The sequence below is a fragment of the Mesoplodon mirus genome (assembly GCF_964341445.2).
Source record: "Mesoplodon mirus genome assembly, chromosome: 6".
Taxonomy (NCBI): Eukaryota; Metazoa; Chordata; class Mammalia; order Artiodactyla; family Ziphiidae; genus Mesoplodon; species Mesoplodon mirus.
This window is the reverse complement of record NC_138982.1, coordinates 44591690-44611595: the sequence shown is the minus strand read 5'-3', so window position 1 is coordinate 44611595 and position 19906 is coordinate 44591690. Positions and strand designations below refer to the sequence as shown.

The 19906-nt window shown below is 44.0% G+C and overlaps 1 protein-coding gene across 1 annotated transcript in view; it reads right to left on the bottom strand.

The window, feature by feature from the left end:
- Nucleotides 1-19906, bottom strand: part of DGKG (diacylglycerol kinase gamma) — a 185721-nt gene that overhangs the window by 66469 nt on the left and 99346 nt on the right. Inside the window, exon 19 of the mRNA XM_082625389.1 lies at nt 13988-14052. Within this exon, the coding sequence (XP_082481515.1) occupies nt 13988-14052 (65 nt within the window). The remainder of the gene's footprint in view (nt 1-13987; nt 14053-19906) is intronic.

Here is a 19906-nt window from a genome sequence, read left to right as displayed (position 1 = left end):
TCAGTTGTTCTATGTTTATAAATCAGGTACAACCTGGTAAGTTATCAACTATTCAGCAATCATGGAACACCAAGTAATGAACTTGTCCTTTAACTACTGCAGAAGTAGCTTAAGTTCATGTTTACCTTGCCCCTGAATTTCCCACTTTGCACACATGGATGGCTATTATGAATGTTAACATTATACTATCAAGTCTTGATAATTAAGGGACAAGTGATCCAGTCCCCAAATCTCTTCTTCTTTTCTAACCCATTGACTTACTGTTGGTCATTTAATTTTTCTGTAGTACACTCATCTCCAGCTGGGTGGGGAACACGATTATAAGTACAAATCATGAACCAGGCCATCGGCTCAAGCTGGAGGGCATCCTGTTGTATTATCCTCACCTCCAACCCTGCACGTGTTTGCAGAAACCCTGATTATAAGCAGCCTCCACCCCTCTCCCTACCCAAGTTCAGGGACGAGGTGGGACAGAAGACAAAAGGGAGAACCTGATGAACTAGAATGCTCTGTGTTGACGGCGCCAATAAAAGTTGCACTGAGACTAACAGTTTGGGGTTTTAATTTATCCATGACATTCCTACCACCTCTTGCCCTATGGTAACCCAAAGCTGGAGATTACAGACACACTTTCAGCTCACTGAGTTCAAAGGCAAGGTAGGGTACTTGGCTTGATTGGCACTTTGGAATGCTCTCCAAAACGGTCCACTTTCAAGATTAAAGGGACTCTTCATTCAACAGAATAGAAAACATCTTGTTACTAGATAGTGAGGAATTTCAACCTAAGTGTAGGTTCAATAAACATGAATATTCAGCAATTATGTTAAGTCCCTGATACTTTGGCAACTTGAGGGTATAAGAACACTCTTGGAACGAGGAGAGCCCCTCATTCATTGAAGAGCTTTAGAAGATCGGGAAAAGGCTTTCTTAGTAAAATGTGAAGTGGTAAGGCAAAAAAAACCCCAAAAAACAAAAAACAAATAAAACCCCACCACCACCACTCCTACAATCTTCAAAGTAGAGATCTGTAATCTTCAAAGTAGAGCTCTGTAGACCTCTCTCAGAGTGATGTTTGTAGAAGGGATGCTTATACTGGGAAGGGGGTTAAAACCTAAAATCCAGTCCAGAGCTAAGATTCTATATGTTGTTATTATAGGTAAGAATCACAACACTATGCATTTAAATGAGAGATTCTGCCGTGTACTCACATATATACTGCTGCATGTTCTCCTGACAAATTCCTGTATAACAAATAGCATCATACCAGCACTTGAAACATTTCAAATCCATTTATTTATCTACTCTAGTTCTCATAAGCATCTTGTGAGATCATTGTAATTTCCATTTACACGCCAGAAAATTAAGAATCAGAGAAGTGACTAACTCGTGAGGGATTAGCATCTACATTTCACATAAGAGTGACACAGCCTGAGATATGGAGTTGTAAAGCCATTTGCTCAGGGTTTCTTGAGAGATAATTCACTTATTTCACTAAAGAGAGTTACTGAGTTTCCTAATAAGTATAGCAAGAAGATGAATTCAGAATTTCCTTTGGCCAAATAATGAATGCAGTAAAATTTTCTTTAGCAGATGTTGATTTAAATGAGGAATTAATCACTTGAACCTTTCTTGAGAGTATCTATTACTCTTCCAAACTCCTTTTAATAAAACATGTGCAAGTATGAAGAGTTTAAGGAAAATATATTGGAATGAATATGCTAATCACATCAGCTCTAAATATAAAGATGAACTCTGTATCACAGAAATGACCCTATACAAAAGGACAGTAATTCTCCAATGTTTTAATTAGTAAAGTACAATAGAGGGTGAATAAGATCTGATATTCTTTTCTCTGGAGCTAAAAACAAACAAACAAAAAAACACATTCTGCCAAGTTTAAAAGCCACCTAAGTCAACTTCTGCTTGAGAGAATCTGAAATTGTGGTGGCAGAAAAGAGAGAATGATTTACAGATTTTTTTTCAAAATGGATTTCTACTTCCACAAGCAAACAGCATGCATCAAGGTTCAGAGTTTGTACGAAAGTTGGTTGGTTTCCATAGTTTTTCTGGCCCTGATATGTACTAACTCCCCCAGGTTAGCAGAGCTGGTTCCCCTTATTTCTATCCTCTTCTTTCGGTTTCCCCCTGGGGTCACCTCTCCTCTTCTCTCCCTGGGTCTCTGTCTGATTTAACAGCCTGCACTATCCTAACCCTTCAGCAAGGCTCAGTATATAAAGGTCCCTGTGTTTCAGGAACCCTGACATTTTGGCTCTGGAAATACTTGGAAGAATAATTTATTCCTTCATTGATATTTTCAACATTGATATTTTCAAAAAGCATTTGCTGACTCGCTACCTCACCATCTACCTGCTCACCTACAGGATAAAGTGCAAACTCCTGTGCAGAGCACCGAGACCCTGCTGTAGCTGCCTTCCACCTCACCTCAGAGCCACTCTCCTTTCCTCTTGTGTTCCTGTCTTCTCACACTTCTGCCCTTGGCCCAGCCTGCTTCCCTCCTCCTAGCACACACCCAGTTCCTGTCCTCGTGAATTCCCATTCTCTCTCAAGCTCACGCTCAAATGTAACCTCCTTTCCGTAGTCTCATCCCACTTTCTCAGTTAGGGGCTCCCACTCATTATTCATGTCCCCTTGTTAAAACAAAGCTCACCATATTATATGGTTTTTCCATCCTTTTTGAGGGTTTGAGGGAGGGTTGGTATTGGGAATTAAGTTGTGTTCCCCAAGAAGATCTGTTGAAGTCCTAACCCCCAGTGCCTCAGCATGTGACCTTATTTGGAAATAGGGTCTTTGCAGATGTCATCAAGTTAAGAGGAGGCCATACTGGATTAGAGCGGGCCAAATCCAATGACTGATGCCCTTATAAGAGGAAGGAAATTTGGATAGAGAGACACAGAAACACAGAGGGAGAAAGCCATGTGAAGACAGAGGCAGAGATTGGAGTGATGCAGCTACAAGTCAAGGAATGCCAAGAATTGCTGGCAACCACCAGAAGCAAGCAAAGAGGCATGGAACAGATTCTCCCTCAGAGCCTGGGAAGGAACCAACCCTGCCGACATCTTGATTTCAGACTTCTAGCCTCCAGAACCGTGAGAGAGAAATTTCTGTTGTTTTAAGCTATCCAGTTAGTGGTAATTTGTCACGGCAACCTTAGGAAGCTAATACAGTTGCTAAGAGTCTCTATATATGCTCATCTTCCCAACTAGGCCCACGGACTTTGGCAAGTAGGGCCTGTGGTAATCCATCTTTCCTCTTGGCCCCAGCATCATGCTAACAGAATAGATGCTCAATACATTCTGGCGGAATGAGGGCATGTGCCAGCACCACCCTTCTGGTTTTAAGTCAGTGGATCCCCAAAGGGTTCAGACCCTGCTCTGAGTGAGCAAGCTTGTGAACGAGGTAGAGAGAGTTTGGTGCCAGAATGATGACTTATAGAAGACAGAGAGGAAAAATCAAAGTAGGAAAAAATGTGTCAAAAACCTTGTAGATGGATTCTAAGAAAAAGCAGAGGCCAGGGCTGGGAGTGGGCAGGGAAGGACTCTTCAGAATATTCTAGAGTGCATTTTGAAACAAGTGCTAGGTGATGATGAGGTCCCAGAAGGAGATGTCATCCTAGACTGAGAAATTAAGGGCACGTGGGGGGAAGGCGGGAATAACGGAGCAAGCAAACAGTAAGACTGGCCCGGTGTTTGGGCCCTGAAGGCAAAGCAGGTGCATTTAAATTCTATAAAATGGGATGTGGGTTGTGGCAGCAGGTTCTCATGGGGCAGAAACAGGACAAAAGCCACAAGCAGCTCCAGGTAGGGTGGGCCTGAGAGGGAAGAGCATCAGGATGGGCCAGGGGGCTGCTGAGGACAGGCTGAGGAGCAGTCATCTTGGGGCCCAAGTGGGAACTAAGGAATAAAGCGGGTGAGAGGTCTCTCGGGGACCCCTGGTCATTGGTGGGGTGGGAAGCAGGGGCTCCCATTTGGCAGCACAGTGACTCACTCCTGGGCTCAGAGAAGATGATGTGTTTGTCAGCCCAGATGAATGAGGCTGTCTTCTGTTTTTAGAAATCTTTGCAAGACATTCCACAATACTTCTCTCAATAACTCATTTTAGTCTTTAATATGTCTCCAAGCCAGGAGATTCTTCCTCCCATTCCAAACGGCAATTCCTCACTTTAGAAGTACATTCTTCCCCTTGCATTCTTTCTTGAGCCGAGAGGAAGAGTAAGGAGGTGTGGTCACTATTTCCTGTTGTGAATCCTTCACACCCTTGAGGCCCATTCCCAACACATTCTCTGCTTCTCCTCTCCAGGAAAAATGATTTTTTAAAAAAGTTTTCTCATGGGCCTTGTTAACTGCCTCTGCGGCTCTTCTCTTGTCTCTTTCCTGAGTGAGTCTTTGGTCATGGGGCACCAAACTGGGCATTCACGGAGGCAGGAAGTGTAGTGGGACGAGTGGAAGCTGTGGAGTCAGACAGACTAGGTTTGAATAGCCACTCCCCTAATTAGTTGTACGTTCTTGAGCAAGTTGTATAATCTCTCTGAGCCTCAATATTCTCATCTTTAAAATGGAGCAATAATATTTATGTGCTCCTTGGAGAGTTGTACCAGTTAAAAATAATACACATAAAACTCTTGAAAGCATTCAATAAATGATGGCTCCTATTGTTAGTATGGGTTGGAGCAATGCTGATTATATTGGGCTTATCACCTTCGTGAGCACTTCAATACAGCCTGATAGTCATGCATACTTAAAAAACTACACCACTGCATATTCCAGATGGCAATTCTTGCTACCTCTGATGGTCACATAAAACACAAACTGGTCTTTTTCAGATATAGCAAAACTATGTACAGGACCAGGAACTGTGCTAAGAGAATTATATTTTTTTATTTGCTCTCCACAAAAGTAGAACTGCATAACATATCAAGTAGTTATTTCATTTGCAAAGGGACTTGAGTAATACCATCTTTAAAACTCTCATATTAACTGAACAAAATCACTGGAATTTTTTTAATTGGAAAAGACAATAAAACTCCCACTGCAGATAAACTCACTTCAATCAGCTCCTTCATATCATTTTTCTTTTATAACCTGTAAGTGCTATTCGGTTAATAATGTTTTAACCCAGTGTATACCATGTGATCTTAAGTAAATAAAATTGTGCAGCAAAGTGCTGAAGGAAAATACATTAGAATGCTAATAATGTTTATGTTTTGGGGGGAGTGCAATAGGATTTATTTTTCTACAACAAGCCTTTATTTGAATAAGGAAAATTTGCTTAAAAAATAGTACATAAAACTTTATAAGGACATATTATCATAATTATTTTAAAATATGTATATCAAGTAAACTGCTGGAATGCACAAAAATGGCAATATTATGTTTTTGAGTGATGGGAATATGAGTGATTGCTTTTTCCTTTAACTTTTCTGAACTTTACAAATTATTTATAATGATTTTGAAATATACTATGATATCATACTATATGATATATTATTAAATTATATAATGAAACCTGTACTGTTATGTTATTGAAGATACTCTGTCAAGATAAATGAAAAAAATGCCATGTTTTTTTGATGACTCCTACCCTATGACCAATAGATATTTACCTGTCCCTCTTAGAGAATTTCCAAATCTCAGAGCTTTAAGGGCTTTTCTGAGTCATTTAACATGACTATTATCTATGTGGGTTCTGCCTTTATAATAATAAGAATGTTAATAATAATAATAGCTGGCATTGATGTGCCAAACCTCTGTAACAAGCATTTTAAATGCACTGTTTCATTGGATCTTCAAAATAATTCTACGAGGTAAGGCACTTGTGGTAGGCGGAATAATATCCTGAAGATGGCCATGTTCTAACCCCTGGAACCTGTGAATATGAATATGTTACGTTACGTGGCAAAGGGCAATTGAGGTTGCAGTTGGAATTTAAACGGGCAGTTAGCTGACCTTGAGGGGTGAGATTATCCTGGGTTATCCGAGTGAATCCAATGTAATCACAAGAATTCTTTAAGGGGAAGAGGGAGGCAGAAGAGAGACTGTCAGAGGGATGCAATATGAGAAAGACTTCACTGGCCATTGCTGGCTTTAAAGATGGAAGGCGGCTACAAGCCAAGGAACGTGGTCAGTCTCTAGATGCAGGAAAAGGCAAGGCAATTTATTCTCCCCTAGAGCCTCCAGAAAGGAATGCTACCCTGATGTGACCTTGATTTTAGCCCAGTGAGACCTATTTCAGACTTCTGCCCTCCAAAACTGTGATGTAATAAATGTGTGTTGTTTTAAACCACTAGTTTGTGGTAATCTGTTACAGCAGTCGTAGGAAACTAATATAGTATTATATTCCAATTTTACAGGTGAGCAGACTGAAGTTTAGAAGAGTAACTTGGTCAAGATCACATACAAGTGGTTAGTGCAACTCCAGAATTTGAATCCAGGTTGTCTGATGACAGAACCTGCCCTCCTGGGCACTTGGCTCCACTGGAGCTCCAAAATGATTGTCCAGCGCCTGCTTGGGCATAACATGTGAAAACTCACCACACCTGTTCCCCTACCCATTAGCCCCTGCACTTGAGGATGGCCTTAACTGGTGGAATTGATGTCCTTTATATGGGGCTCAAATTGGTCTACCCAGTCACTTTTCCCATTGATTTTTCACTTAAAATAACTTAATTCCTCCTTTATGAGAAGCACTTTTAAAATATTTGAGGCCAACAATCACTTCTTCCTAAGTCCTCTCTTCTTTGGGTGAAACAATCCCCAATTTAGCCCTTCCTTATAAGACATGGTTTCAGATTCTAGCACTTTCCTGACCTCTCCCTTCTGGAAAGCATCCAGACTGTCAACACCCATTTGAGGACCTAGCCAGTTCCCACCTTACTGTCAATTTGTGTACTTTGATTTTCTTCCATGAGGTTATCATGCTGACCTTAACCCTTCTGAACTTCATCATATACTATATCTTGAGCTCTTTGATGGAAATATTTCTAGAGAGCAATCAATAAATAAATACTGATAACTTTTGGAATATCTGGCCTAAAGACTTGAAAACAAAGCTGGCTTTCAAGTTCCTTCTGATATCATCACAAACTGATTCCACTCTTCGTTGACATGAATCATACCTGGCAGGATATGTTCCAGCCTGGCGGGGGCTAGAAGAAAAGGCCTGTTAAGCTACAGTAAGGAACTGTTCTGGCAAACAAGCAACTTTGTAAGGAGCCTTGAGATATCATAGGCCGCTCGTGTGTACCAGTCTGAGAAGTTGTGCTGTCTGTTCCAACGTGGACTGGGGAGCCAGGGGGAAAATGAAGGAAATGTTAAGAGTTCATGTGATTTCATATCATTTAAAATACTGTGAATCTTTAGAGCAGAGACCTGCACACAAAGATTAACAACAGCCTCCTAAAAACCTCTGACCATCCACAGCTTTAAATGATCTATGTTGCTGTTCCCTTGTTCCTGCAAATAATCAAGGGCTGACTGTAAACAAATAAGACAGCCAAAAAAAAACCCTGGTCTTCAGCAGTTGCGTAATGATGAACGCCTGGTGAAAAAAACACGAACCCATATTTCATTCATTTCACTAGCTGCGTCTCTCTCTAGGAGGGATGGGGGATAAAACATTTTTGTGGGCTAGTATAGAAACATTCGACTAATTAAGTAAGTGGTTCTGTCAGACCTGACTTGAAGACTTGAAGGTACTTGAACACAAAGCATAAGGTTTGCATTTCCTTTATAAATACATATGGGAGTAAGAATAAAAACAGAAAATGCCACAATCAACTTCACTTGGGGCTTTTCTGAATCCTACATGTTTGAAAAAACATAGTTTGATATATTGAAGCAAACAGGTGCAGACAGTTTGGACTTCTGAGTCCTACCTAGGGCAGGTCTTTCTTGGGCTGCTGAATATTAGATAAGAAGAAGCAAACCCAATTCAGGCACAGAATGAAGATTTTAACCCTGATGTATCTGCTGCTGTTGTACACTTATGCTCTGGGAAAGTCAAAAATCTGGGCCGTAACACTGGCTTCCTCACAGGGCTCCCGGAAAGAATAGCTTAGAATGGTCTCACTTTTAGATACAAAAAGAACATCTTAAGTAAATGGTGATACAGTTTGTGCTTGTGATTGCAGAGCATGCTACAGGTATTCAGGAGAGGAGGCCTTTTTGCTTCCAGAATTGTATGGCTTGAGCTTTGCTGCCTTCTACTTTGCCTCCCACAGAACATCTCTGTGTCCGTCTCAAGTGGGAGAAGAGATGCTCGGAGGGTGAGGGGAGAGCGAGCATCAGCGAAGGAAGGGGAATCACACCTCCAGTGTCTGACTGCCCTGGGCCACCCACCTACCCACCAACTGTGCACTCCACAGCCCCAGCTGGTAAGCCCAGATTTTCCATGGAGCGCATGGCTCCTGTCCTGCAACTCCCTCTTACTCACTCCCACCCTGTTCCTCCAGTTACAATGTCAACAGGGGTCTGTGACCCCTACCTCAATCCTGCCTCTAGCCTGAAACTGGCACTTGGACTTAAACTCCCTGGTCTTCAGACCCCAAATCTCTGCCTCTTGGACACCCATGGAGCCAGTGAAGGGAATTTTTTCTACAGCTCCAGTCTGTAGAATCCAATCCAATCCTGGCTAATTGGTGCCATCTTCCCACCCCCAAGAGGATTTGGACAGGTTCAATGTATCACAGCTGGAGTCTCCTCCAACTTTTAGCTGTCTTCCAACTTTTCAGGTCAAGGGCCATGTCAATGAAGCAAAGACTCTATAACTGAATCCCACTTGCCACTCCACCAGAAAAGCCTTTTATTGTCAATGCCTTACTGGCAAATTTAAGGCAATGCTTTCCTCGTGCTTGTCCTTCAATAATATGCAACAACAAGTATTTACTAAGAACCTAATATGTGCCATGCACTTACACATTATATCATTAAATACTTATAGCAACCTTGTAAGATTCAGGGGAGGAAGCAAAGGATTAAAGAGATTAAGTAACTTGCCCAAGGTCACATAGCTAGTAAGTGGCAGGGCCAAGTTCTGAGGCCAACTTAGACTATACCCTGCTGCTTCATTCTATAAATACCTATTAAGGGCTTAGTTATTTGCAAGATGTATTGCCAGCCTCTTAAGGACTCAGGCTTCATTAGGGCTTCTGGGGAACCCCTCATCAGCTACTCCACGGGCCTGGCTCCAAGAAAGTGAACACTCCACAGCCCGCTCATTGCTCAAGGGCTTTTGGGAAAGGTGGTCAGTTTCTGGTAGGAATGAAGCTCTGTTTTCGGGCCCTTTCAAGGACCTAACAGGAAATATCTTGCTTCAGCCTAAACTGCTGAGGGACATATTCAAGTGGATGGCACTCAGCAGGTTTGGAATACCACATTCCTCAAGTGCTCTGAGTTTCTGAGCAACAGTGAAAAAATTCCATAGTTAGACTTCTCTTTCTGGATACTCACTGACAGTGACATCGGAATTAGGTAGCTTATATGTATCTGTCCCGTACATACAAAACGCTTCACAGAGAGTGAGTCCAGAAACTTTGTGGGGGAATGGTTCTTGGATACCTGGAAGACACTGCTGGCTCCTCTGCTAATTCTGACTACCGCCTGTTTGAGGGACTGATAATCCACCTCCCTCCTCCCCTAACTGAAACCCTCTTTCCTCCATTCTTTTACCTTTATTGCCAACTCCCCACTCTGTGAGCCCTGGCAAATGTGTCTTTGTTTTCTGATCTCCTCTCTCCTTGCGCAGACCAGTTCATAGCTGTGAGATCTGTATAGCTGTACGGGAACCCACACTGAGAAGGGCCCTGTGGTTGGTTTAATGCTCTGCTGTCACTGACTTGAAATTCTTAATGATTTGTGAGCAAGGTGCCCCTCACTTCACTTTGCACTGGGCCACGCAAGTCATGTAGTCAGTCGTGCTCCTTGCTGTGGACACTGAGATAGGGAGAAAAGTCCCACTGCACAAGGTAAGAGTGGTGGGATAGCTGCGGTCCCTCTCTGGAACTCAGCAGGCACTTCCACATAGAGACCATCTATAAAGGTGGATCCAACTGATAATAGCTCCACCTTCCTCAGCCTCAATTTCTTCATCTCTAAAATGGGGACAGTAGCATTTACCCTTGCCTGTCATTGCAAGCACTGGGTGTGATCATGTATAACGTACCCATCAGAATGTTTGATATACAACTGGTGTTTGCTTGATGCAATCCATGGAAGACAGCAAGTGCAGAAAACAGAGTTTGAACTCTAGAATTAGAAGCTAGCTTAAATCAGATCAGCCCCACTGCTTAAAAAGATGACCTCGGCTGGATGACTTGGCTTCTCCCAGCCTCAGTTCCATTATCTGTAAAATGGGAATGTTAATATTTATCTTGTAGGGCAGTTTGGGGATTCAAATATTCTAATGTATTTAAAATAACTAGTTTATCACCTGGCATGTAGTAGGAGCTCAAAAAATAACAGTTCTTAGTTTGGTTCCCTTATAACACAATTTCTGCACTCTAAACAATTCATTTACAAGTGATGTTAGGATACGACCATTAATAAGTGTCTTATACTATACAGCTTCCTGTATACTCTATGACCTACAACATGTAGCCTCTTTGTATGTGAAAATCATTTTGTAAAAAATATTTGAGGTTTATTTCTTCTTTGCTAGACTATGAATTCCTTGAAGGCAGGAACCATGTCTTATTTACCCTTGTGTCCTAGAATACCTTCTAACACATTATATAATCTCAGGTGAATTAAATCTCTCTTTTGTTTATGCCAACGAGATGATAAATTTCGTAACATTCCTAAGTTAGCAATTAGTAATTAGCCTGTTAATGATTAGGAAGCAGAATGAACTCAATATAGCCCTATCCCTGCCATTAAAGGTCTTCTAATACTTGACATCACACCTGGCTCATTATCCAGCATCCTTGGGTCTGGTTCTTACTCCATGAACAAAGCGATTCCACAGGGAACACCAGTTGTGTGCAACGAACTACCTTCCTTGCCAACAAACAACCTATGTCAAGAGGCCACTGGGGGAAGAATTTCCTGAAACCCCAACAGTTGAGTCATAATTTGATGCCTCTTAGGACTCAAAGAGGGCTCAGAACTGTTACTTCTAACAGTTTGAGCAGTTATGGGTCCCTTCAAGAACCTTCTGATAGTTATGGACATTCTCTCCAGAAAAATGTACTAATATCTTACATACAATTCCAAGGTGTCTTCAGAGCTCCTGCAGCCCTTGTACCTAGGTTAAGAATTCTTGTTAGAATAGCCCAGAAAACTGAATGAGCAACGCAAAAGATTCAAGTTTCCTGATAAATCCTAGCCCTGACTAGTCACATTCCCTTGTTCAAAACAAAGCAAAACAAAACAGTTACAACTCCCTAGATTTAACCTCAGGGTTACCCTTGAGGGCCTAGTCCCAGGCATTAACAGTAAGGGCATCCAGCCAAGCAGTGACTACTCTTTGGAAAACCTAAGTTTAGCTGAGTAAAACTGAAGACTTGTTTGATAATATCATTTACATTTCCAAATCCCCGTATCAAGCTTTCTTCCTATCCCTTGTGGCCCTTCCTAAATTTAGCTGCTGGTGTAATGGGGTAACCATGGCAACAACCACCTGCCTATTTAAAACCATCTCCAAAGCTAAATAAGGAATCCTGGAAAAACATGGCTGCTCGCCTGCCTCTCAGTGGACAAACTGGGCATTCCTGGGTATTTTCAACATGAGCAAGCAGGCAGGGTAGAAGCAGCATGGACTCAAAGTTCTTAATAGGAAGTGTTCTGGGACCTTGTGAAACAGGGCCTACCTCTACGCCACTATGTCTTCACTTGTTAGTAGGCACACGGATTTACATGCAAATCCCTGTGTCTGGCATCCTTAGGTGACCACATGACCTTGACCTCAACCAGGTGGAGAGTAAGACACACACCTAACTGCAAAGAGTAGTCTTGTTGATGGAAACTGGGAAGTGGGGAGGAAAAGCAGTCATTCAGATCACAGTGAAACTGTTCAAACTTTGGGTTGAAATGAACAGTTACAACTTTTTTTCTGACAGTTATCTTTCTAACTGTACTTAATTATGTGGATAATTGATGATTGCTCTATTTATGTCATATGTTGACCTGTCTATTGATTTTTGCAGTATGGAGAAATTCTTCCCCCCTTCTGCTTCCTTGCTCTCTACAAACTGCGGAGGTTTTGCTTCTTTCCACTAAAGGAGACCACACAACAGACCACACTGAATAGCTTGCTCTTGCCCAAGCAGGCTGTTTTCCATCACTCCTTTGGATCTTTTGGTACATTTGGTTCCTTCTCGCTGGGCTGACCTTCTCTTTCTGTCAACCTGGAAAGTAGTTACTTGTTTTCTGTGTCTTGGTTCAGGGATCTCTCTAGTTGGAAGACCCTCCACATCAAATTCCATGCCCTTGCTTTATGCCACCTTGATTCATATCGTTTAACACAAATCACTCTGCAATGCTGCTTTCCAGTCTGTCTCCACACCTGGACTGTGAGCCCTCTACACATGTCTATCCAAAACACCTATACAACAGTGCCTGGTACTGTTTTCAAAAGATACATTCATTGAATGAATGAACAGAACCCCCCATGGATTTCACAAACATTTGGCATCTTATCAAGCATGTATGCATGAGTATGCATAATGGTATCTGTGTAAAAAGAGGACCTTAAAAGTCTGGAATGGATGGAAGAGAAGTATTTTTTTAAAGTGACTTTTTTGGTGTATATATTAGAGTGAAAAAGATTGTGAGAAGAGCATCAGTTGATCTGTGAGTTTGTGACTATAATAGGAGTAGGGGCTGAAAATATACATGTTAATAGTGTTCTGTGAGCTGACTTGGTGTGTGTGAGAGAAAGTACATTCGAATAAGGTTAGCTCAGCTACTATTAGACTCCACAGATCACTTTTCCTGAAGTCAAAGTAGCTTCATTATGTTCAGTTTCTGATCCCGAAAAAGACTTTCTGATTCTTGGTTAACCTCCCAGCCATGGGGTCCTGGGAAAGGAGGAGGGATGAAAATGATGGAGGTCTGTGGGAGTGCCTGGCTTTAAATGAACGTGTGCGGGTAACACGGGACTTCTGCTTGGTGGGCTAAATAAAGTCAAGTCTCTTAGACTCAAACTGAGCCCAAATTAATACCCCCTCTCCTCCCCACCTGCCTGACGGTGGGGTGGGATCAAGTGGTCACTTAGATAAGGTCCAACAAAAAGGAAAGAGAAAGAATGCAAATTAACCACCGAGAAGAGCACAAGGAGGAAGGGAGAAAGGTAACTGAGCAATCCCAGGGTGGCTATATGCTACCCGCCGGCAGAATGGTTTGACTTTGCAAATGATTTGGTTTTCTTTTCTGCTTGGTTTTTGGACCTCACAGCCTGCCTTCCCAGGTGCGCGGGCTGAGGCTGGGCTCGGGTGGGCTCCCCGCCTCTGCAGGGCCTCCCTCTGCTGCCCTCTGCCGGCAGGGAAGGCAGAGGCGGAGGCGCCGCCCTCTCGGCCCTCTCGGCCCGGGACGCGAGCCGCCACCCCCTCCTCTTTGCGACGAGGGGAAGCTGAGGCCTCTGCCCCCTGCCAGCCCCTCACCCAAGGAGTCAAGGGACTGGGGCTGGGAACAGTTGGTTTTGAGAAAGCGGCGCGCCCCAGGAGGGGGATCCAGTTAGTCAAGCGCAGACCCCCACTCCCCCAGGCGGGCGCACCACGCCCTCCCTCCTGGCCCCAGGCCCTCCCTCTGCACACCACCCTCTGCGAGGGGACAGGCCACCAGACTGCGGCAGGTTTCTGACATTGCTTTCTTCTTGGAAATGGAAGCCCTCCTTCCGGCAACGTGGCAGGAAAAGCGCTGGGCAGCCGGGCCGAGAGAACATTTCGGTGAGAGCAGGTGGAGGCCTGGGACCGGTGGCCGCGCGGGCAGGGCAGGTGGGCAGTGCAGCCCCGGCTACACCCGCTGGGCCCTCTTACCTGCTGTTGAATTTTTCAGGGTGTTTCTCTCTCATCACGTGGAATCTGTGTGCGATGGAAGCATCCTGAAAGGCAAAAGGACAGAAAGCAGATCCCTGGTTAGTGGTCCTGACCCTGCATAATGTGGAAGGAAGGGAAGCGAGCACACTGTCTCACCGAAATCCCCCAGATCTCACAGGGGAGACCAGGGAGGCCCCCACAGAGGCCGGACACCAGGTCCAAGGTTAGGGGCCAGTGCCCCCCATCCTGTTATAGTCTGCAATGTTCACTCTCTACCCGCCCGAGTTGAGCGAGAGCGAAAGGGGACGCGGCTGCCCTTTGGGGGCAGGGAGCGTGTCTGGGTCTGTGAGCAGTGAGAACGCAGAAGCCCACGTGGGGCTGAGTGTGAGTGTTTGGAAATACCTCACGCTATTCACTCTTTAAAAAAACACTTTGTATTCTGGAATATTCATAAGAAGCTGCAAAAATAGTACCGAGAGTCCCTGTGTCCCTTTCACCCAGCTCCCCCCAGTGATAACATCTTACGTAACTCTCTAAACCAGAAAACTGATGTTGGTAGACGCTGTTATATATTAACTCTTAATCATCCATATCAGTAGACAGAATTGGTAGCATTGGATAACAGGCTTAGCAGATAATTAAAAATATATTTAAACTTCTGGCTTCTGCCTCTTGATCACTCCATGGAAACAACTCTCCCCAAGGTCAGTAAGAGTCTCATTATCACATTCTACGGACACTTTGCTGTCCTCCTATTAGCACATTCCTTTGCTGCACTTTGGCCACCTGCTCCTCAGAACTCAACAGTTAGGATAGTTCTCATGTCACCATGCTTCCGGGCTCTCCATACTCGGAGCAGAACTTCACAGCCCTGAGCCTGTTCTGCAGCCTACACTCCATGCCACGGGCCATCTCGAGTTCTCATAGTTGTTACTAGCATGTAGCTGCTGATGTCTCCACAGTGTATCTCGCTCTAGAACCAAACCTGAATTTCAGTCCTAAAACTGAACTCATCTTTCTTCCTCAAATTTGGTCCTCCTCCCTTGTTAATGGTCCCCTTTTCCAGCAAAAGAATGTGCTAGGCCCCGCCTTCACCGCTCAGGCCTCCCCCCAGCACATCTGGGGGGGGCAGGTGGTGGGTTTTAGAAATAAACAGGCTAATTGAGCTAGGAATGGTGGGGGGTGGGGTGGGGGAGGGTGGGAGGGGATGGGAGGGTGTGGGGGAGGGTGTGGGGGAGGGGATGGGAGGGTGTGGGGGAGGGTGTGGGGGAGGGTGGGAGGGGAGGGGGTGGGGGGAGTGGCGACAGAACAAGGGAGCTGATTCAGATTTGTGCAGGGAAAAAAAGATACAGAAACTCATTTACTGGACTGTGTAGCTAAAAGAAAACTCAAATTCCACACAGTGAATTTTCAGCTACTGCATATTAATTCCTTTTCTTGAAATGGAAATTCGACAAAAGAAAATTTCTGAAAAAAAATTTTTTTTAACATCAGGAGGTGTAGCTCAGTGCAGAAGCTTATTTTGAGCATGTGCTGTGTGTGGGGAGTAAAATACAGGCTAAGGGTGGGGACAGAAAATCCAGAAGCAAGTTGGGGGCAAAGAGGAGCTTTTGTAATATTTGCACTTGGCAGAGAGGTAAACCCAGCTAGCAGCCCCTGTTGAAAGGCAGACAGGGCAAGTCAAGGATATGGGCTTATTTTATGGTTGGCAAACACTCTTTGCTGAAACAATGTATTGGGAATTTAACATTTAAACTCTAGTTATTGATTTCTTTGTTAGTTTTTTGTTTAAGACACATCAAGAGTTGAAGTTTAGGCACCCCTGTGGACAACGGTGGGAGAGGTGCAACACCCTGGGGGGGCCTCTGTCCTCTGGGCCTATCCAGCCTGCACAGCTTCTCCAGGCAGGAGCGCTTCATGCCCCCAGTTCCCTGCTCTGAGCAAGTTTCGTGAACACTCTGAATAAGATTCATGTGACATCTGTCAAATGCTTCTTTAGAATTCAAGAAAACATTCCATCTACTTGTGTTCTTTTGAAGCACTAATTTTCTTCTGTCAGGAAAAAAGAAAGAAGAAAGAAAAGAAAAAAGCAATCACATGTTGCCTGCCACAATTTGTACTTCACTATCCCCTGCCCCCAACGCTGTTATGACTAGCTCCTGGTTTTTTAATTCCCTGGGATATGTGCACAGGCCCCTGCCCTCTGTGTAGTTCTGATTATCCTTGTTTTTTTTTTTTTCTTTTTCATAACTAGGTTTTGCAAAGCTTCTTTTCACAAAGACCAGCCTTTACAATATTACTAGTTAAGCATGTGGTTCCTAATTTGAAAATGTAATCCCGTGGTAAACACACAAAGTGGTCAGCGGGAGTTGAGCAGGTCCTTTGCTGTTCAGTTTTGAAAAGGCAATGCTGGTAACGACTCTGACCATGGTTCTCTACCTGGGGATTAAAAAGAGAGGCAACATTCACCTCCCTCCTCTTCTGGGCTTCTCTGTGCCAGGCACTGAGCTGGCTGTACTTACATTCAGTAGTGACTTCATTTAAATTTTAGAAACCAGTGCTACCATGGTTCCAACCCTTTCTTGTAATAATTCCAGCAAAATGAGACTTCTGTTCGGACGGTGGGGGTGGAGGTGGGAATTGCACACCCATTTCTGATGGCCTCATTCTCCAGGGTCCTTTCTATGAGGTGTGGGGTGAAAAGGAGATAAAAGCAGTATGGACACATGGCTACTCTTTCCTGAACTAAAATTCCCAACTGCAGAGTTGGACAAAAGATTCTTGTGCCCCTTCCAAATATAAGCAGTAGTCATTTGGACTCTAAGCTATTTGGATGTCTAGGCCAGTCCTGTCCAATAGAAATAAATTTAAAAAATTTTAGTAGCCACATTAAAAAAGTGAAAAGAGGGCTTCCCTGGTGGCGCAGTGGTTGGGAGTCCGCCTGCCGATGCAGGGGACATGGGTCTGTGCCCCAGGCCGGGAGGATCCCACATACCGTGGAGCGGCTGGGCCCGTGAGCCATGGCCGCTGAGCCTGCGTGTCTGGAGCCTGTGCTCTGCAGCGGGAGAGGCCACAACAGTGAGAGGCCCGCATACCGCAAAAAAAAAAAAAAAAAAAAAAAAAAAGTGAAAAGAAACAGATGGAATTAATTTTAATAATACATTTCAATTCACAAATATCACTACAACATGTAGTTAATCTAAAAATCATTGAGATATTTAAAATTCTTTCATGCTACATTTTTGAAATTTGATGTGTACTTTATACTTATAGCATCTCTCAACTTAGAGTAACCCCACGTCAGGTACACAATAGCCACATGTGTCTAATGGCTACCATATTGGACAATGTAGGTCTAAGTCACTTTGGCAATCTATGGAGATAGAAAAAAACAGAAAGGAGACAATAAGACAGATTATTTGGAATTTGGCTTGTTCTGAAAAATAACAGCAGATTGGGGAATGAAAAAGAGTGTAGACCCCTTGTCCAAGACACCTCTCAGTGGGGCCCATTGTTCAAGTACCTTCCTGGCTCTCATAGGTGACAGACAAGAACCTGAGGCTGAAGGAATTTAAAAGCTGCAGGGAAATGATGACTTTCTGACAAATTCCCTAATGGGTCTACCATTGTGGAAACTTAGCTGGTAAAGTCTAGTTAAGTACAGAATGTCAGGTAGAAGATGATGTGTGGGTTAGTGTAATGACTGTGGCCTCTCCTTGGCCCCTGGGTTCCCCTAGCATCAGAAATAGATTTCATTGACTCAAGGGATTAGCTGTTTACTCATCCTGTTAAGGCTCAGTGAAAGCAGAGCCTTTGAGGTGTTCAGAATTACACATACCACAGGCATTATTTTGCAGTCCCAAACTTCCTGTCACTGATACCTGGCCATCCTGACATTTCTGCAAATCCAAAAATAAAGAGCAGGGATGAGGAGGCCAGAGAAGTCAGAGGAAGTAGCGTCCTAAATGACTGTGTTTAAATCTCCTGCCAATGGGTGTTATCAGGTCTCAGGGCTGAGAAGGCCAACAATCTCAGCTCTTCATTGGTGGGGAGCTGGCGTGTCTTGTGGGTGACAGGAATGTGGTGACAGTGAGGCCCTTGTCACTCTCTCATTAGGGTAGGAGTCTGCCCTGCTTAACCCTCCGTCTATTAAATGGGTTCTATTGGCACCAAGAGGAATGAGTGAACTCATCAGGGTGAATTCTTTACCACCTAGGGACACCATGGCAGCGGTCACTGTCACCACCTTTACAAGTGCAGGGCAGCAGACATTTAATATCAGTAAGATATTCCAGGTCCTCCAAAAGAGGCGAAGACTGCAGCTTTCTTTGCCAAAGGAGTCCGACTCTAATCATCTTAAGGAAGTAAAACTGGGGGTTGGTTTACATACTACTTCTCCTCTTACAAAGTTTGGGAAGTCAAATAGGGAGCAAGAGCTTCTGCAAATGTCAGCCCCAGATTCTCTTAGGGTTACATGTTGGCTACTTGTTTTCTCAAGAATTTCCCTTTCCAGCTTTTAAAGAGTGAGCACACAAACCCTGCAAGCATTTTATTGAGACAAGGCTAAGGGTACACCAGTGAGATAAAAACAATCCTGGTTCTTCACTGCTTTGCAATAAAATATTAAACATGCACAAGCTAAAGGTATATGAAAAAAACCAGATTTTGTGAAGTTCTTCATAATTTGAAAGATGAACCGATTGGATTATTATAGGTCAGCCCAGGGCAAATAAATACCTTGACCGCTGAAAGAAATGGAGAATCTGTTCCTATGCATTTCCCTTTTTTTTTTTTTTTTTTTTGCCGAACCACGCAACATGCGGGATCTTAGTTCCCTGACCAGGGATAGAACCCGAGCCCCCTGAAGTGGAAGCGTGGAGTCTTAACCACTGGACTGCCCGGGAAGTCCCTCTATGCATGTCCTTGGGGGACAATTAGTCTGTATTCTTTCCTTCTTTTCCTCCCTCCCTCCCTCCCATCCCCCCACCCACTTCCGTCTTATTTGTAAGAATGAATTAAAACCATGCTCAGTTTTGGCTTTTGGGATTAGGGCTTGGTTATCTAGTTGAGGGGAAGTTGTATCTTCCTTTTCGGCATGGTCATCCATTTGGTCAGCAATACTAAGTGAATGTCATTTTTTGCATATGGAGCTTGGCACAGATGGACAGGGAGGCCTTAGGAATCCTGTTTTTTCTGGCAGCCAGAGCTGGGCATGTTAAGAAAGAGAAGACTTGCAGCTGAGGACTCTGAAGGCAGCCATGGGTGTAACCTGCCATCTAGAAGCTCCCAGGCAGAGATCACCCAGTCTTGTGGCTCAGCGTTCACTTCTGGCCCATGGCTTACAGGTGCTGCTTTCCCCTCCTTTCTATCTTTTCTCTCTGTCCTCTACTTCAGATCTGGGTTCTGCTCCTGTGAAGAACCACTTCCTTTGACCATCCTTCTCTGTTCTAATGGGCTGTCTTCACTCACTGAGGACTTGATTGGGACTGTCTGCATCAGAATTATCTCAGGGGCTTGTTAAAAATGCAAATTCCCAGACCTTGCCCAGACCAACTGAATCAATATGAATCAGGATCTGTCACAGGGCTGGAATCTGCATTTCTGACAAAGGGTACAGGTTGGGTATAGGCGAGCCATCAGGCACTAAATTTTAAGGCCCGCCTCCCCACCCAATGCTGCTGCATTCGGCAGTGTGGAGATGAAGGGCTGTGCAGAGGCTGCATGGCTCAGGGTCCATAGCTAGGTGGGCTCTGGAACTCGACTCTAGTGATTCCCCGCTCTATCACTCACCAGCTTGGACTGGTCTCTGTCTTTCTAAGCTACAGATCCTTCTTACAAAATGTAAAAGGGCAAGGGCTATACCCACCAATAGGGACACTGTGCCTGGTGTGCATTAGGTACTCAGTACATGTCAGCATG